Genomic DNA, 20,930 nt, shown 5'->3' on the forward strand with positions numbered 1-20,930 from the left:
ACATCACGAAAGAACAACTAAGAAAGATGAGGGTAATAGTCGCATTAATTAAACTACTTGGATACGTTTTCTGGATACTTGTTGGGATAAAGGTCACATATCGATTTTTTTTTTTAAATAAGTCCTTTTAAGCAAAAACAATATTACATACTAATTTGTCATGTTTAAATCCCAAAAATACAAAATCTCATAGAGTAGAACAACTGCTATTGTGTCTTTTGTATCTGAACTCTTTACCGTCTACTTTATAACATCTATGAAAAATGAAATTTTACCCAATTTTCCATAAAAGTTACTTTTAACTATAAATAATTTTCTACTCAATAAATTTTTGTAATTTCTGGATATATTACTATTTTCGACATCATAGTTTAGTACGTAATATTGATTATGCTTAAAATTACATACTACAAAAATTGATCTGTCCCCTTTATCCCAACAAGCACCGTTTTTGTGTTTTAACTTATTTTAAAGTGTTTTTATTTAAAATCAAAGGTGCTGTAAAGTGAGAATGAGTAGCCACAAAAGGTGTCATAAAATTTTCGTTTTAATGTCTTTTCTGAAATGAATATGTTAACTTTCCAAGTAGTAATATGCTCATTATGATGCAAGCTTTATACAGTTAAAATTTTGTTTTTAATTCCGTTTTATAAGTGTTTATTAAAATGAAAAATAAAATTTTCCAGCAGGTATCGAATACTTATTATCCCCACTGTACATAATTGCCTGGCTAGCCGCACTGATGAGCTGTGAAACAGTGAAACAGTACTGTATGTGGATGACTATAATGCTCCTCACCTTGAGTTGAGCATATTGAGAAGTGATACACAAATTAGCATATAAGCGACGCTCTTTGTGTAAACAAATCGAGCGGAGGTATTTCAGACGATGTCAAAACATCGTTAATCTCACTACTCGCTCAGCAGTCCCCAATAGCGTAATGGTTAGGAGCCTTGACTGTTGTACAGATGGTCGGGTTACAATCCTGGCTTGAGTTAGTTGCCTGTCTAGCTGCACTGATGAGCTGTGAAACAGCGAAACAATACTGTATGTGGATGACTATATATATATATATATATATATATATGTTTTATTTTTTATTACCGTATCTTTCTGTTAAGTTACATTATTTTTTCAGCTACCCGGCCGTTTTTTTTTTTTGGCCATCTGTAGCTTCCTCAGACTTTTACAGAAATGTTCGTTATGATGGGATAACAAACATTTCTGTAAAAGTCTGAGGAAGCTACAGACGGCCAAAAAAAAACGGCCGGGTAGCTGAAACAATAATGTAACTTAATAGAAAGATACGGTAATAAAAAATAAAACGTATATTTGCTCTACAACAGTATTGAGCACTTTCTTCAGGTTTTTATTAATTACCATTTCTACTAACTATATATATATATATGTATATATATAAATTCAAAAATTTGTTAAAGTTTACAAATTGAATAAGTCTGTAAATTAAAACAAGTATAAACATTAATACTAATGTAGCACACTCTTAACCAGATGAAAAAAGCTCCATATTCAATAAAGCTTTTGATATAAGAAATTGAATTTAAAATCTATAAAATAAAATTTACAAAAAATGTATTATTTAACAAGTAATACAAGTTGACAACTTAAAAATTTTCCTCATGAAGTTTGAAAAGAAGTTCTTATCCTTAGAGGATATTCACAAGTGAACTATAAAGTTTGCTGATTGGCACATAAATTTAAAACTACAAATTACGAAAGCAGTCATGTTTGTATAAAAGTTTATGATAATGCAAAAATGAATACATTAAAAGAATATTTCAAAGGAAGTCTGGGCTTGTTAAAGAAAACTTGAAAAATGTGATACAATCCAAAGAAAATGTTGATTAGTTGGATGTACAGGCTCCTTCAGTTTTTGACAGACTACGGGTACCCATGTAGGGATGCCTGTGCTTGAAATTTTTGTGGCAGGAAGTACGCAATCTCCAACCACACCTCTCCTTAGTTGACATTGTTAAAAGTTGACATTGTTAAATACCAGTGGCAACTGAAGTGTATGTTCAGGACAACTGGAAACAAATGCCGAGATAAGCAGAGAGCAAGTACAGCACCTATGATTCCCAAATGGTCGCCCATCTGATACTAACCAGGCTCAATGCTGCTTATCTTTGGTGATCTGATGAGAATCGGTGTGTCAATGCGATTATTCTGTATATTATTAGATGTATAGATGCACATGAAATAGTTCAATAAAAATTATGATGAAGAAAATCAAAATAGTACCGATAATAGTAGGAGCACTAGGAACAATTCCAAAAAAACTTCGAAAACAGAATGCCAGAAATTGGAATCAGAGGAATAATTGCAAAAGTACAACGACTAACGATAATGAAAGCGATTGAAATATTGAATGCGTGAATAATAAAAGAAGACAATATAACGAATAAGTATTACAGGGAACGAAGAACACCGACGCTGCATATCTACAAGTTCTACACCCCTTACATGCATCCCCACCATGGTTTCACCACCGCCCCCCTGCAATAGAAAAGTGATACCAAAGAGCGTAGAAGGTCAAGGAGGATGGAAAGACCGAGGAGTGAGCACTGGTCAGACCTCCGCTGGACAAGTGCGAAGAGAACTGAGTTCTTGGGAGGGCTTAGTGCCACTCAAATTCCAGTATAAACCAATGGCTACTGCTAGCGAGAAATCAATGCTAAGAGGCTTTTGCGATGATGCAAATTTATTTGTAAATGCTATCGAAGGATTAGGAGGAGAGAGCTGGACGTCTGGGGGGCCTTGTTGTCACTCAGCTTCCAGGAACACCACAGGTCGTTTGTTGACTTGTATGAAAGCACCATGTGAGCCAATAATAATAATAATTGAGAGATCAATAATAAAGCCTTTTCACTTAATATCTTTCGATGAAAAAATCTTTTACTACAATTTTAGGATGTCATGTTCACATATGGACCCTTTTCGACTTGTGGTCTTAGAATTTACACACATGTAAACAGCGGGTGAACCATTTTATATCTGAATTGCTTCTGTCTTCATTTCCGGGTAATGCTGAAGCCCTTTATTGTAGTAACCAATATTGTTGTAATTGCTTGTTGTTATAGTCCTGATGAATTTTCTACACTGACAATTTCTATACTCATAACAGTGTCCACATAACAAATCGAGCGGAGGTATTTCGGACAATGTCAAAACATCGTTAATCTCACTACTCGCTCAGCAACCGCCAATAGCGTAATGGTTAGGAGCCTTGACTGTCGTGCAGACAGGCGGGTTTCTATCCTGGCTTGAGGTAGTTGCCTGTCTAGCCGCACTGATGAGCTGTGAAACAACAAAACAATACTGTATATGGATGACTATATATATATATATATATATATATATATATACATACTTGTTTATTGTTATATAAACATGCTCACATCCCGCTGCTACAAATAGCCACTTGTTTCAATCAAACAACAGATATCATCAGGCAGCAACTTGACTATTCAAAAGTTCAATGAATAATAGGTTATTCATTGAACTTTTGAATAGTCAAGTCGCTGCCTGATGATATCTGTTGTTTGATTGAAACAAGTGGCTATTTGTAGCAGCGGGATGTGAGCATGTTTATATAACAATAAACAAGTATTATCAGCTCTTTTTATTGAGCACTATCTAACAACCTCGTTGAATTCATTAGTCCATTACTTTTGAATATAAAAAAACCCGAGTATATATATATATATATATATATATATATATATACGCTTTATTTTTTATTACCATATCTTTCTGTTTAGTTACATTATTGTTTCAGCTACCCGGCCAGGTTTTTTGGGCCGTCTGTAGCTTCCTCAGACTTTTACAGAAATGTTCTCTGATTTGATTACTTGCTATTTCTTTGAGACAGAGCTTTGCTTTGAGCATGAAAGCTGCACTCAATTTTATTTCGAAATCCGTCTGGCATTTCCATCAAGTCGTCAAATATCACATAATGAATTTTGATCTTCCGTTTCTGCTTGTGTTTATAGAATTTATCTGATGATAAAGACTGTAATACCAGAAAGCCTAACCCTTGTACAAGTAATCACAAATAACAAACACGTTTCAACATTGTACGTACGAACACTTTCATTTATTTCAACCATGTTCGCAGCTGATTTTGAAAATATGTCTATTTCAGACGTTGATTTTTGTTTGCCATACTACAGATACTGTGCCTTTACTTGTCTACTGTTTTTAAAAGTGATGTAAAAATGGTCAGTTCAATTCATTTGGAGTTGAGCTTAGATAAATAAATATATCATTATTTAGCTTAGATGAATAAATATATCATATTATTTAGTTTAGATGAATAAATATACCATATTATTTAGCTTAGATGAACAAATATACCATATTATTTAGCTTAGATGAATAAATATACCATAATTTTTAACTTAGATGAATAAATATACCATATTATTTTGCTTTGATGAATAAATATACCATATTATTTAGCTTAGATGAAAAAATATATCATATTATTGAGCTTAGATAAATAAATATATCATAATATTTCGCTTAGATGAATAAATGTATCCTATTATTGAGCACAGATGAATAAATATACCATATTTTTTCGCTTAGATGAATAAATATACCATATTTTTTCGCTTAGATGTATAAATATACCATATTTTTTCGCTTAGATGAATAAATATATTATATTATTGAGCTCAGATATATAAATATACCGTATTATTTTGCTTAGATGGATAAATATATCATATTATTGAGCTTGGATGAATAAATATACCATATTATTTAGCTTAGATGTATAAATATACCATATTATTTAGCTTAGATAAATAAATATACCATATTATTTAGTTTAGACGAATAAATATACCATATTATTTAGCTGAGATAAATAAATATACCATATTATTTAGCTTAGATAAATAAATATATCATATTATTTAACTTAGATATATAAATATACCATATTATTTGGCTTAGATGAATAAATATACCATATCATTTAGCTTAGATCAATTAATATATCATATTATTTAGCTTAGATGAATAAATATATCATATCATTTAGCTTAGATAAATAAATATACAATATTCAGTTTAGTTGAATAAATATACCAGATTATTGAGCTTAGATGAATAAATCTTCTATATTATTGAGCTTAGATGAGTAAATATATCACACTTTTCCTTTGTATTTATTGCGGACTATTATCTTCATCTTTATTCGTTTGTGTTTCACAGCGTTTCGGCCAACTATTCCTCTGGCCTTCGTCAGGTGGTTACTGCGACGGATAGGAAGTCTGAATCTCCTGACTGCATTCACTGCAATTACTGCGTTCTGTAGTTGTCGTCTCATAATGTTTTGGGCCAAGTAAGCCTCTGGCTCACTTTGGGTAGGATTGAAACCATTACCTTCAGACAATTCTCACCTGGAACCGTAGATGATAGAGATTTAAAGTCTCTATCGTGACGTTTCCATTCGGTACGGTCCCGACCATGGAAGATCAAATAATAAATAATAAAAAAACATGCATTTATAAAACCAAAAAATCCAACTTTGATCTCCCTTCGGGGCCCGTGGCGCAGTGAATAGAGATGTTGAATCTCTACGATTCCAGGTGAGAATTGTCTGTAGATAGCGGTTTCAATCCTACCCAAAGCATGCCAGAGGCTTACTTGGCCAAAAACGTGGTGAGACGACAACAACTACGGATGGCAGTGATTGCAGTGAATGCAGTCAGGAGATTCAGATTTCCTATCCAACGCAGTTACCACCTGACAAAGGCCACAGGAATAGTTGGCCGAAACAAGTAATAAATAATACTCATCTCAATAAATTACAATTAACTGATATAAAAAATAAATTCATTGTAATTAAAAATTGTTGAAAATCTGTTTTCCCATAATACCCATTAATATACAAAATATATTTTTGTTAATAAGATTAATGTAATTTCTGGTCTTTATTTCTCTTCATCCCATTTCCTTAATCTAAACGAAACAGATTTTATTAATAACTTACATTTGTCTTCCCATAGAAGATTAATATCCAAAATAAATATTTTGTTGATTGACACACATATAATTATATATATATATATATATATAATTATATATATATAATAGATAATAAATTTATTTAATTTCTGTTAATGATTTCCTCATTTCTATCGATCTCAATTCCTTAATATAATCAAAACGGATTTCATTTCTTTTCCCATGGTAATATCCAAAATATATTTTGGCTTATATATTATTCCTTAATTGGAATTCATTTCTGAGATGAGTATTATATATATTAATTTATTTTTATTTCAGACTACTATTCTCATCTTTATTATTAGTTGTTGTTTTCATCTTTATTGGTGGTTGTTTTGTTTTTTTCACGACGTTTCGGCCAACTATTTCTCTGGCTTTCGTCAGGTGGTAACCGCAATGGATAGGAACTTCGAATCTCCTAACTGCATTCTCAGCAATCACTGCCATCCGTAGTTGTTTTCCTCTCACCACGTTTTTGCCAAGTAAACCTCTGGCACACTTTGGGTAGGATTGAAACCGCTATCTTCAAACAATGTCCATCTGGAACCATAGCGATTCAATGTCTCTATCAACTGCGCCACGGGCCCCGAAGGGCGACCAAGGTTGGATTCTTTGATCTTATAAATCCACGTTTATTTATTATCTGATCTTCCATAGTAAGGTCCGTACCGATTGGTATATATATTATTCCTTAATTGGAATTCATTTTTGAGATGAGCATTATATATATTAATTTATTTTTTTATTTTGGACTATTATTCTCATCTTTATTATTAGTTGTTGTTTTTTATCTTTATTTTTATTTATTTATCAATAAAGATGAAAACAACAACTAATAAAGATGAGAATAGTAGTTCGAAATAAAAATGAATTAATATATATTTTGGCTCTTCTACACTATTGGACAAGATTTCGGAAATTGTAATATTGGATTTCACATAAAAACAACAGTATCTACGTATTCCCCATATTTTTTAATATCGAAAAATTATGAAAATTGATGAGGTAGAAAAATTTTTATTAAAGAAAATAGAATTTAAAGAACACGATCGTGTATACTTATGTAAGACACAGGAGAGTCGCAAGGGAGGCAATTCAGCAGTTGCAAAATCTTGTATATATGTTATTTTTATGTTATTTAATTTTCAGGTAAACAGTTATTTTTATATTAAACAATTATAAAAAAATCTTAAATGAAAACCAGACTCGCAAACACTGTATATATGTTATGTTTATTTTGTTATTTGTTTTGTGTTGGTCACATTAAAAATTTAGAGTTACTTGTTTATGGTTTCATTTTGCTTCACTTTATTAAAACCAGATGGCGGCAATTTTTCACCTTCGAACACGATTAAAGTTATTTTTTTTTAATAATTCCGTAATATTCATGTAATTTCGACTGCATAATTTGGAAACCACCATTGTAACTTGACAAAAAAAATCAGTTGAAACCATTGTTTTTTATCTGAAAACTTCATTTATCAACTACAAAATGTCATCCCAATTCTGGAGAAGCACCTATATTTTTGTTGATTTACACATAAATTTATAATTTATTTAAACAAAACAGATTACATATTTGTTTTCCTACCCAAAATTTTTTTTTTTTTTGATTAACAAATAAATCCATAATAAACAATAAAATTTATTTAATTCTAACAATTTCATTTGTTTACAGATAAAAAATGTCTCGGTCCGCAGTAGCGAAACCATATTCCTGTATACTATGTGGAGCTTCCTTTTCGGGCGAAGCAAAACTGAATCGACACATGTGCATACACACTGGTGGGAAACCTTTTTCCTGCGACACGTGTGGCTCTTCCTTCTCTGTGAAGTCAACGCTAACAACGCACCTCCGCGTACACAGCGGCGAGAAGCCATTCAAATGTGAAATCTGCGGGTCGTCATTCTCACAAAAATCGCACTTAACAAAACACGTCCGTGTCCACACGGGGGAGAGACCGTACTCGTGCACGATATGCAAATACGCGTTTTCTGAGAAGACGAGTCTAACGCGGCACATGCGTGTACACACAGGTGAGAAACCATTTTCTTGTGAAATATGTAAATCTGCATTTCCCGTCAAGTACAACCTGACGAAACACATGCGCGTGCATAGTGGAGAGAAACCGTATTCCTGTGACGTGTGCGGGTTTTCATTTTCTGAAAAGTCGAGTTTGACGATCCATAAACGTATACACACTGGAGAGAAGCCATATTCGTGCGAGATATGTAACTCTTCATTCGCAATGAAATCGACACTGGCGATACATATGCGTAAGCACACCGGGGAGAAACCCTTCTCCTGCGGGAGATGCGGAGTTTCGTTTTCGCATAAGGTCAGCTTAAAAGGACACATGCGCATTCACAGTGGAGAGAAGCCGTTTGTCTGCGAAATCTGCAAAACCGCATTTTCTCAGCAATCCGGCTTAAAGGGACACATGCGCGTTCACACGCAGCAGAAACCGTTTTCTTGCGGAGTTTGTAAGTCGTCGTTTGCTGTGAAATCACATTTGACCAAACACAAACGTATACACACTGCAGAAAACTCACCTTCTTCTAAAACATCCGAATCCTCATCTACTACAAAATAAAATTTTATAAATCACTTGTGTATAGGAATATTATTGATATCTCCATTCCAAATGACTATAGCCTTAATGGAGGCAAATGGTGTGAGTGGGGGATAAATCATGATCTCAAGAATGATTTAAAGACGATGTGGTTTCTGAAGGGAATTATACCATTTGTGATAAAAGCAATTAGCCCAATAAAAAAAATTCTCAAGAAATAGTTGGAAATAATTCCTGGAAGACCAGGCTGTATCAAAATACAGAAATCAGCCATAAAGAGAACAATGTTTATCCTTAAAAGAGCCGTCGGATATAAATTCAAATTTATATAAAATGAAGTGTTAACTTTAGAAAGGACCCCCTTGAATTTTTATAGCTAATGGAAATAAGTTTTTTTTTAAAGGTGTCAAAAAAAAGTTTTCCTGTGCGATATGAAAATTTTTGTTTTCTGAGAAATCAATTTTAACAAAATACATTTATGTAGACATGTTCCTATGAAATATATTGATCCGATTTTCTCTTTAAAAGTCCTAAATATACACTGATTAGAAACCATCTTGCTGTCAAATATGCAGGTCTTGTTTTTATTTTTTTTTTTTGATATTTGAAATAAATTGCTTATTATAACTATTATTATTAAAATAGTTTGGAATTATTTAGGAGATTAGTAAATTGTATACTTTAACTATTTGGGGTTTTCATGATGTTTCGGCCCATTATCCCTCTGGCCTTCGTCAGGTTAACCACGACAGGATAGGAATGTCGAATCCTTCAACTACATCAAAATACAGAAAGCAGCCGTCATAAAGAGAACAATGTTTATCCTTAAAAGAGCCCTCGGATATAAATTCAAATTTATATAAAATGAAGCGTTAGCTCCGGAAGGGATCCTCTTGATCTCTTAAAACTAATCAAAGTAAAATAATAAAAAGAAAAACATTTTCATGTAAAATATGCACGTCTTTATTTTTGTACAAATGAAGTTTGAAAGTGCACATGCGTATTGCCTACTGGAGACTACTTGAATTCCATTGTAGGAGAGAACTTGAATACCTACTAGACAATATCCACGTGTGTCTAAGGTCTTTCTGTACAGGGGTTTGTCAGAACAACCTGACATAAGGATACTTTTCCCTACAAGTAAACCTGACTCAATATTAAAGATAGCATAGTATTCACTGCCCAATATTGGAATATTATTGATGTCTCCATTCTGCATGACTATCGTCTTAATAGAGCTGAATGGAAAAAGATAACAAAATATCAGGATGTCAAGAATGATTTAAGAGCCCTTGACTACAAATTTAAATCATAATTGAATCAAATATTAGCTCCAGTGGGGAGTCCCTTGATATCTTAAAACTAATAGAAGAAAAATAAAAAAAGGGAAAAATCACTTTCTTCTAAGACATCTGAAACCGCATGTTTGCCAAAATAAAATTTTATAAATCACTTGTGCATAAGAATATAATTAATGTTAGCATTCCAAATGACTATGGTCTTAATATAGCTAACTGGAAATGATCTCAGAACAACATGGTCCTTTAAAGAAATCAACGTTATACCAGTTGTGACAGGAGCAACTAACCTAATGAAAGAAAATTTTCAGAAATACTTAGAAACAATCCTTGGAAGTCCGACCTGTTACAAAATACATAAAGGGAACAATGTCTATTCTTAAAAGATCCCTCGAATATAAATTCACATCATAATGAAATCAAGAGTTAATCGATGGATCGAATGCTATGTGGCAAAAAGTGCCATTTTTGAGCATTTTTTACCTCTTTTGAGATCATGGGTATGTCGAATCCCAGGATAAATAGATAACGGTGCAGTTTCAAGCCTTAACACATGTATGTTTAAGTTGACCACTGTGAAAAGCCACTATATAGTAAGAGATCTAATGTTATGTTGAGAAATATGAAAAAAGAGCCACAAAAAGGGGCGGGTTTTTTTTTTTGTTCTATAAGTCCCTGGGGATGCAAACCAGGATTTTGCTAGGGTCACTCATACTGAATTTATATCAGAGAACAATGGGCTCCACATTTTGGCCAAGTCTCAGAAAAATCTAATGGATGGATCAAAAGTTATTGCCTCTTGATCCTTTAAAACTAACCAAAGTAAAATAATAATTAAAAAATTGAACAAAAGTAAAAAATATACACAGAAATCTATATAGAAAGAGGAAAAACAAGGACGAAACGGCACAAGAAAGCGGTAAATAAGTCAACAAGAATGTATAGACAAGGATGCTTTACTTCAATAGCTCAAGTATGGGAAACTTCCATTTGATTAGGAAATATTCATTGTAGCCAGAGAAGATCAGAGCTTACGAATTAATTTTAAAAAATGGCTGGTGCAGACTCTACCACACAGCATCTGAGAGCTTGAACCACCTAATATCTGGATATGTTAACAGATCTGATGTATATGATTCTATCAAGCATGGTGTTGGTGGTGTTAGGGCAGTGCCTTCATAAATATCTTAAGATGAAACTATCTTGATTAAGAGCTAAATGTAGTCTGAAGATGTATTTTTAGTAACAAATGAACAGAACAAAAGGAATGCATGGAAATGCTGAATACAGAGTTTTCATAGGACTGAGAAAATCTAGGAGTTACAGAAGCGGTATATGGACAAGCTATAAGAATTGAGAAAGAAATGGTATATGATGCTGTAAGATGAAATGTAAAGTTGCAGGACCGTCAGGTGTTGTTGCAGAAATAATAAAGACTGGGGATGAAACAGGTATTAATTAGTTGTTCGTTACTTATTCTTTCAACCACTTTCAGGATCCATCAACTTTAAGCCTTGTAATTACTTATTAGCAGATAATCTTTACATTGTCTGCCACAACAAAGTATGTAAATAGATCCATTGAAATATCTGTGAAGAGCTGCAACTTGACAGATCATCGAATATCTGGGAACATTAACCAGAAAAGTGTTTATGACAAAGACATGCAGGTGGGCAGATATATATACAAAGACCAGGAAACTCTTAAACTTACATAAAATAATATAGCAAAACCAATGTACGGACAGGATATACCTATCACCCCCAAAAAAAGACATCTTGTCTTCACTGAAATAAACCATGCCTATCGAGCCACCTTAGTAAGTATGGAACAGTACATCAAAAGTTCAAGCGATATGATGATAAAATGGTAAGGGAGCACCATGAACGTCTACCCCAACAAACCTCAATCACAAAGCTTGCTGAAAACTTTGAGAGTTTCGTACTGGAAAATATTGCCAAGGTATATGATGAACCAGCAACACAGATTGCAAAAAATTAAAAAAACAAACAAAAAAAAACAAGGACGGAAACGGCACAAGAGAGCTGTTAAGTTCCTGGGGGAGCTCAACCAGAATATATAGACAAGGATGCTTCACTTCAATTGCTGAAGAATAAGAAACTTCCATTGGATGAGGAAAGATTCATTGTAGACAGACAAGATCAGAGCTTACGAATTAATTTTAAAAAAAATGGCTGGACTAGCAACAAATGACCTGTGCAGATTCTACCACTCAGCGCCTGAGAGCCTGAGTCTGGAATGACTTAAAGATAACATGGTTTCTGAGAGAGATAGACATTATACTAGTTGTGATAGATGCAACTGGCTTAGTGAAAAAGAATCTTAAGAAGTACCTGGAAACAATCCCTGGAAGACCAAGTTGTAATTAAATACAGATTGAAGCCATAAAGGGAACAGCATCTATTCTTAAAAGAGCCCTCGGATACAAATTTAAATCTAATGGGATCAAGTGTTATCGCCCCTTTATATCTTAAAACTAACTGAAGTAAAAATAAAAATTATTTTAAGACATTCAAAATCACGTCTTCTGTAAAATATAATTTTACAAATCACGTGTGTATAGAAATGTTATTGATGTCACAATTCTAAATGACTATCATCTTGACCATTCTAAATGACTACCATCTTAATAGAGGTGAACTGAAAAAAGATAAAATATCAGTATGTTCAGACTTTCTCTACCACCAATAGCAATGGCCAAAGACTCTATCTGAAAGTACATCTTTTAAACTCCTCGGTCTAACGTTCACAGGAAACATGAGTTGGAACAATTACATTGAGAGTATTGCCAGGACCGCTGCGAAGAAGGTAGGTTCTCTTTACTGTGCTGGAAAGCTACTAACGCCCGAAAATATCCTGTACCTCTATAAGGCCACCATTCGCTCATGTATGGAGTATTGTTGTCATATTTTGGCTGGTGCATCTGCTACTAGTCTCTCGCTCCTGGACAAGGTCCAAAAGAGAGTTGCCAACCTGATAGGTCCTGAACTGTCATCCAAGCTTCAGCCTTTGTCACATCGACGAAATGTTGCATCCCTCTGCCTGTTCTACAAGTACTTTAACGGTGAATGCTCTGACGAACTGCAAGCAGTTGTACCCCCTCGACGTAAATACACCCAACAGACCCGACAAGCAGCTAAATTCCACCCTTTCACAGTAGAGATCCCTAGATGTAAGAAAGCCTTCTACTCCAGTAGTTTTTTCCCTAGAACTGCTAGATTTTGGAACTCCCTTCCAGGACCCTGCTTCCCCAACTGTACTGACATATAGAAGTTCAAGTATAATGTGAACCGACATCTTGCTGCCCAACTCCCTACATAGTAGCCCCCTACATCAAAGTGGTGATGTGCCTTGTTTGGGGTGAAAATGTTATATAAAAAAAATGATTTAAAAACATGAAAGAAACAAATATTATACTGGTCGTGATAGCAGCAATTGGCCTAATAATAAAAAATCTTAATATATACTTGGTAACAATCCCTGGTAGACCAAGATGTAATGAAATACAGATAGCAGCAATAAAAGGAACAAGTGTAACGCTATTCATGAACCAACCTGTTTTAGCATCAGTCGCAAAGAACTTTAACTCGCTTTTATTTTCTTGTACAACGCTATTTATTTCCGCATTCTCTCATTACTGCTGTGACGTCATCTATGTCTCTTGAATGTCATCTGCATCTCTAACATGATCTTTAACATGTTCTCCTTTTTATAGTTGTCTTTTCCCTTACCATGATGTCATTTGGATCACGGCTGTCAGCGCTATGTTACACGACATCTATCCGTAAAAGATTCCTCAGATATAAATTCAAGTCAATATGGAACCAAATGTTCGAAACCGGATTGGAGATGTAATATTATCTACTCATCAGGCTTACAAACACACACACACACACACTCTCTCTCTCTTTCTCTCCCTCTCTCACACGTGCACACACACACACACACACACACACATAATTAGTTAAGTTAAAATATATTGATAACATCAACTAAAACCAATGTCTTTTTAAAAGTGGTCAATATGTGAATAGAGTTTTTATAAATAAAATTGTATAAACATTTGAAACAGACTACGTTGATCAGTCATGGCTAACACGTCCCGAGGATGTGTTAATTTAATTATAATTCTAACAGAGGGTGTGTTAATTAAATTATAATTTTTAACAGAGGATGTGTTAATTTAATTATAATTTTTAACAGAGGATGTGTTAATTTAATTATGATTTATAACAAAGGATGTGTTAATTTAATTATAATGTTTTACAGAGGATGTGTACATAAAAATATAATTTTTAACATAGGGTGTGTTAATTTAATTATAATTTTAACAGAGGGGGTGTTAATGTAATCATAATTTCTAACAAAGGATGTGTTAATTTAATTATAATTTTAACAGAGGATGTGTTAATTTAAATATAATTTTAACATAAATGTTTATTTTATTATAATTTCATTATAATTTTAACAGAGGGTGTGTTAATTTTATTATAATTATAACAGAGGATGTGTTAATTTAGTTATAATTTTAAAAGAGGGTGTGTTAATTTAATTATAATTTTAACAGAGGATGTGTTAATTTAATTATAATTTTAACAGAGGATGTGTTAATTTAATTATAATTTTAACAGAGGATGTGTTAATTTAATTATAATTTTAACAGAGGGTGCGTTAATTAAATTATATTTTAACAGAGGATGTGTTAATTTAATTATAATTTTAACATAGGATGTGTTAATTTAATTATGATTTTAACATAGGATTTCTTAATTTAATTATAATTTTTAACATGGTGTGTTAATTTAATTATGATTTTTAACAGAGGATGTGTTAATTTAATTATATTTTTAACATAGGGTGTGTTAATTTAATTATAATTTTAACAGAGGGTGTGTTAATTTAATTATAATTTTTAACAGAGGATTTGTTAATTTAAATATAATTTAAACAGAGGATGTGTTAATTTAATTATAATTTTTAACAGAGGGTGTGTTAATTTAATTATGATTTATAACAAAGGATGTGTTAATTTAATTATAATTTTAACAGAGGGGGTGTTAATGTAATTATAATTTTTAACAAAGGATGTGTTAATTTAATTATAATTTTAACAGAGCAAGTGTTAATTTAATTATAATTTTAACAGAGGATGTGTTAATTTTATTATATTTTTAACATAGGGTGTGTTAATTTTATTATATTTTTAACATAGGGTGTGTAAATTTAATTATATTTTTAACAGAGGGTGTGTTAATATAATTATATTTTTAACAGAGGATGTGTTAATATAATTATATTTTTAACAGAGGATGTGTTAATTTAATTATATTTTTAACAGAGGATGTGTTAATTTAATTATGATTTTAACATAGGATTTCTCAGTTTAATTATAATTTTTAACAGAGGGTGTATTAATTAAATTATAATTTTTAACAGAGGATGTGTTAATTTAATTATAATTTTTAACAGCAGATGCGTTAATTTAATTATAATTTTAACAGAGGATGCGTTAATTTAATTATAATTTTAACAGAGGATGTGTTAATTTAATTATAATTTTAACAGAGGATGTGTTAATTTAATTATAATTTTTAACAGAAGATGCGTTAATTTAATTATAATTTTAACAGAGGATGCGTTAATTTAATTATAATTTTAACAGAGGATGTGTTAATTTTATTATATTTTTAACAGAAGATGCGTTAATTTAATTATAATTTTAACAGAGGATGCGTTAACTTTATTATAATTTTAACAGAAGATGCGTTAATTTAATTATAATTTTAACAGAAGATGTGTTAATTTTATTATATTTTTAACAGAAGATGCGTTAATTTAATTATAATTTTAACAGAGGATGCGTTAACTTTATTATAATTTTAACAGAAGATCCGTTAATTTAATTATAATTTTAACAGAGGATGCGTTAATTTAATTATAATTTAAACAGAAAATGCGTTAATTTAATTATAATTTTAACAGAGGATGCGCTAATTTAATTATAATTTAAACAGAAAATGCGTTAATTTAATTATAATTTTAACAGAGGATGCGTTAATTTAATTATAATTTTAACAGAGGATGCATTAATTTAATTATAATTTAAACAGAAGATGCGTTAATTAAATTATAATTTTAACAGAAGATGTGTTAATTTTATTATATTTTTAACAGAAGATGCGTTAATTTAATTATAATTTTAACAGAGGATGCGTTAACTTTATTATAATTTTAACAGAAGATCCGTTAATTTAATTATAATTTTAACAGAGGATGCGTTAATTTAATTATAATTTAAACAGAAAATGCGTTAATTTAATTATAATTTTAACAGAGGATGCGCTAATTTAATTATAATTTAAACAGAAAATGCGTTAATTTAATTATAATTTTAACAGAGGATGCGTTAATTTAATTATAATTTTAACAGAGGATGCATTAATTTAATTATAATTTAAACAGAAGATGCGTTAATTAAATTATAATTTTAACAGAGGATGTGTTAATTTTATTATATTTTTAACAGAAGATGCGTTAATTTAATTATAATTTTAACAGAGGATGTGTTAATTTTATATTTTTAACAGAAGATGCGTTTATTTAATTATAATTTTAACAGAAGATGCGTTAATTTAATTATAATTTTAACATAGGATGCGTTAATTTAATTATAATTTTAACAGAAGGTGCGTTTATTTAATTATAATTTTAACAGAGGATGCGTTAATTTAATTATAATTTTAACAGAAGATGCGTTAATTTAATTATAATTTTAACAGAGGATGTGCTAATTTAATTATATTTTTAACAGAAGATCCGTTAATTTAATTATAATTTTAACAGAAGATGCGTTAATTTAATTATAATTTTAACATAGGATGCGTTAATTTAATTATAATTTTAACAGAAGATGCGTTAATTTAATTATAATTTTAACAGAAGATGCGTTAATTTAATTATAATTTTAACAGAAGATGCGTTAATTTAATTAAAGCCAAAATGTTTGTTTGTGTATGTTTTCGTTTTCATGTATGTCCGAGAAAGGCTTTTTCCGACACCTTCTCGTGGGTGTCACTTCTTAAAACTTTTTATATCACATCTAAATCATAATATGTGCGAATTAACAACGGGGGTTGCCTGTCTATTTAATTTGCCCGACTTTCAAAAGATAAATATTCCACGTATTCGGATCGCTGCATGTTGCTTTCACTTTTCAGTATAAAAACAGTGAAACTGGATTCGAACCCTATGTAAACGTTACCATCAACTATCCCACAGTAAAACGATTTGACCTAATTAAAAAGTGCGGAATAGCTTGACATTCACTTTTTAATCGCTCTTAAATTGACTGTCACTGTAGTGCAGATGTTCAGGCTCAGCCTATGGGCCTCAAGGCTCCAGGTTCGAGCTGACCTCTCACCAAGATTTTTTTTCTATTTTTAAAATCACTGTTTTTTGTCGTTTTTTTTTATATTTAAACAGGGTTAAGTTTCCTTTTTGTTCTTCTTTAACCCCCCCCCCCAAACGCACACACCTACAAGCACCTGGGCAACGCCGGGTACCTCCCACTAGTCTTAATTAAAACTTGAAAACTAACTGAAGTAAAATATAAAAGAGAGATAAGTTCTCTTTTGTATGAATAGGTGGGTCATTATTTTCTTGTAAACCAACTTTCCTCTGGCACATCCATATACACTGGAGAGAGAACTTGAATTCCTACTAGACGCTATCAAGTATCTAAGGTCTCTCTGTACAAGAACAACCTGGCAAGATTTTTCTCTACAAGTAAACTTTGACTAAATATTCAAAATAACAATATTCGCCACCCAAATAAGATCTCCACAGTTTGACTAACTCATACTGGCTTTTAGAAAGAACTAGCCTGAGTGCCTGGGGTTGCTTGGATGTTTGGAGGTGTGTGTTGAGCAAAAAAAATAAGAAAAGAAAAGTCGTAGGCAGGCAGGCTCGAACTTGTACCTTGAAGGAAGGAAAGAACATGAACAAAAAACGTGACGTCGTTGCCGTTGTGTCCATCGCCAAACTGGAAGTGGTGAAGGTTTAAATTTAGGCTACTCAATCGAAAAAAGGGGATGACTTTCAAAAATATCGGCGAAAAAAGCGACCCCCCTCCTTGTAGAAAAGTGCCCAGTTGAGGGTGAAGGAATTAATGTTTTTAGCCAATTTTTCAATATTTGTCATCTGACTCTGATCTCGTGAAATTTAGACATACATACATATATATATAGCGAGCCGTTTACACCTGCCAAATTCGCTTTGTCTAGATCAAATACACAGACACAGAACAAATCCATCGCCTCTGTCAATACATACATTTAAACAGGTGAAATTTATATAATAGATGGTGTCTCAAATAAGCTGGAAACTTCACCAGACTAGATGAATTCTTGTTATGAGATCCAGTAACACCAAGAGGCTATTAGAAAGGTTGCTTAATTTATAGGAAATCCTATACATGATTTTGTGTAACATATTTTGGAAGGAATGCAGAAACATATTCTTTATGTAAACTACTGCAGAATAATTATGCCATTGTGTTATATTTTCAAATTAAATTTTGGAAAATTTAATTTTTTAAATTTAATTCTATGCTTGTCTCAATTATCTTTTGCAAACAAAAAACAATATGTATTTAAAATAAGTTTAATTCTTGCAAATGTATTTAAATTTAAAAAATAACTTTAATTAACATCTTTTTGAAATTCAAATTGTTTTTATTTCATTTTTTACAATTTGATTCAGTGAATTTGTTTAAAATTAATAACTGTTCACTGATGAACTTGAAATAGAAATGCAGTTCTCGAAATTATTGTTTAAATTAAAAGATTAAATTTTTTTAACTTTAAAAAAATAATATGCTAACACGAGCAGATAATGACGATGGTTCAGCATTTTTTTTTTTTTTACACAGGCGTGATGGTTCAGCATTTTGAAATATAAAAAAATTTTAAATTTGGTCTTTGCTCCTTTAATTGAAAAAAAATTAGGGTTTGAGTTACATTTTTCGAGTAGTTATAAGCTTGGAAAGACAGGGGGTCGAATTCAATATTTTTAACGCATTCGTAAGGTCAGTTTCTGACACACCGGTTGCTACCCCCTTACAAATAAGAGATTCTTCTTTTGTTTTTTTAGGCAATTACATGTGAATATACTGAATAACTTGTCAGAAAAAAAGAAAAGAAAAACATTTTAGAATTTCGAATGGGGGACCAGTTTCCTGAACATAACATAAAATGATACTGCTCTCCATTTCCGGGATATTCCTAATTTTTTAAAGTAATTAAAAATATTTTCTTTACCACTAATAAAACTTGTTTTTCCAAGGCCGGTCTAGACGATGGTACTGGTACTGTCTTCTGTATTATATTTTTCATTTGTGGAGATTATTCTCACTGCCCGGACCACTAAGTGGGTTGCACAACCACTCCATCGGCCGCCATTAGACAACCTCCTTTGTGGCTTAAGGCACTTCCCGGATCCAGCGGCTGCACTACCTTGTACACAGAGGTCGTTTTGTGTGTGAAGACTGGCCTCGGAATGAGGGCACCTAGCGGTGCCCTGTCAGTAACGTTTGGCTGCAGTGGCAGACGGAGAATTCACTTAAAAAGTAGATGCCCAAGCCCCCCCTCCCAACATAGAATTTATCTCCCTTAGGAAAAAAATGGTTACCTGTCCGTTATGTTAAAAATGGCTTATTAAGTAGGCAGTCCTTTCTTACAATTTTTAGTATAAAATAGAATTTCCTCCCTTAGATCAATGTGTTAAGATTCCAAATTGCCGAAATAGTCAAAACCGTTTACCATTTAAAACCGCAAAAGTAATAGAGAAAAGCAAATGAGGCGATACTATAGCGTACAAATGAAAAAACATTTTTTTTTAAAAAACGTGTTAGGATTGTGTTAGGGTATGGTTAACAGTTTATGATTTGAAAACCAACTTTTCTTTTCATTTTTTTTTTGAAGACTGTGCATTGAAGCCAACAAACAAACAAACAAACAAACAAGGTGGAAAAAAATAAATAAAAACAAAAAATACAATAAATAAATAAAAATAAAATATACAATAAACAAATACATAAAAATAAAATATGCACTAAATAAATAAAAATAAAATATACAATAAATAAATAAATAAAAATAAAATATACAATAAATATAAAATATACAATAAATAAATAAAAATAAAATATACAATAAATAAAATAAAATATAAAATAAATAAAATATACAACAAATAAATAAAAATAAAATTTACAATAAATAAATAAAAATAAAATACACAACAAATAAATAAATACAAATAAAATATACAACAAATGAATAAAAATAAATATACAACATAAATAAAAATAAAATATACAATAAATAAAAATAAATATAAAACATTAAATAGATAAAAATAAAATATACAACAAATAAAAAATAAACAAATAAATAAGCAAATAAAATAAAATATACAATAAATAAATAAAAATAAAATATACAATGAATGAATAAAAATATACAATAAATAAATAAATATAAAATATACAATAAACATAAAATATACAAAAAATAAAAACCAATAAAATATACAACAAATAAATAACAATAAAATATACAACAAATAAATAAAGAAAAATTAAATATACAATAAAAAATAAATTAATATAAAATGTACAATAAATAAATAAAAATAAAATATACAACAAATAAAAAATATACAATAAATAAATAAAAATGAACTATACAATAAATAAATAAATAAAAATAAAATATAAAATAAATAAATAAAATATACAACAAATATATAATAAAATATACAATAAGTAAATAAATAAAAATAAAATATACAATAAATAAATTAATAAATAAATAAAATATACAATAAATAAAAAATAAAATATACAACAAATAAATAAAATAAAATATACAATATGTAATAAATAAAAATAAAATATACAATATATAAAAATAAAATATATAATAAATAATTAAAA

General features: G+C 30.7%; 1 protein-coding gene across 1 annotated transcript in view; it reads left to right on the forward strand.

The window, feature by feature from the left end:
- LOC145269171 (uncharacterized) overlaps nt 1–9,248 on the forward strand; it is a 113,924-nt gene extending 104,676 nt beyond the window's left edge. Inside the window, exon 6 of the mRNA XM_080124780.1 lies at nt 7,725–9,248. Within this exon, the coding sequence (XP_079980906.1) occupies nt 7,725–8,636 (912 nt within the window). The 3' untranslated portion in view covers nt 8,637–9,248. The remainder of the gene's footprint in view (nt 1–7,724) is intronic.
- Nucleotides 9,249–20,930: the final 11,682 nt, after the last annotated feature.

This window comes from Euprymna scolopes, chromosome 45 (genome assembly GCF_053919585.1).
Source record: "Euprymna scolopes isolate OS-2025 chromosome 45, ASM5391958v1, whole genome shotgun sequence".
Lineage (NCBI taxonomy): Eukaryota > Metazoa > Mollusca > Cephalopoda > Sepiida > Sepiolidae > Euprymna > Euprymna scolopes.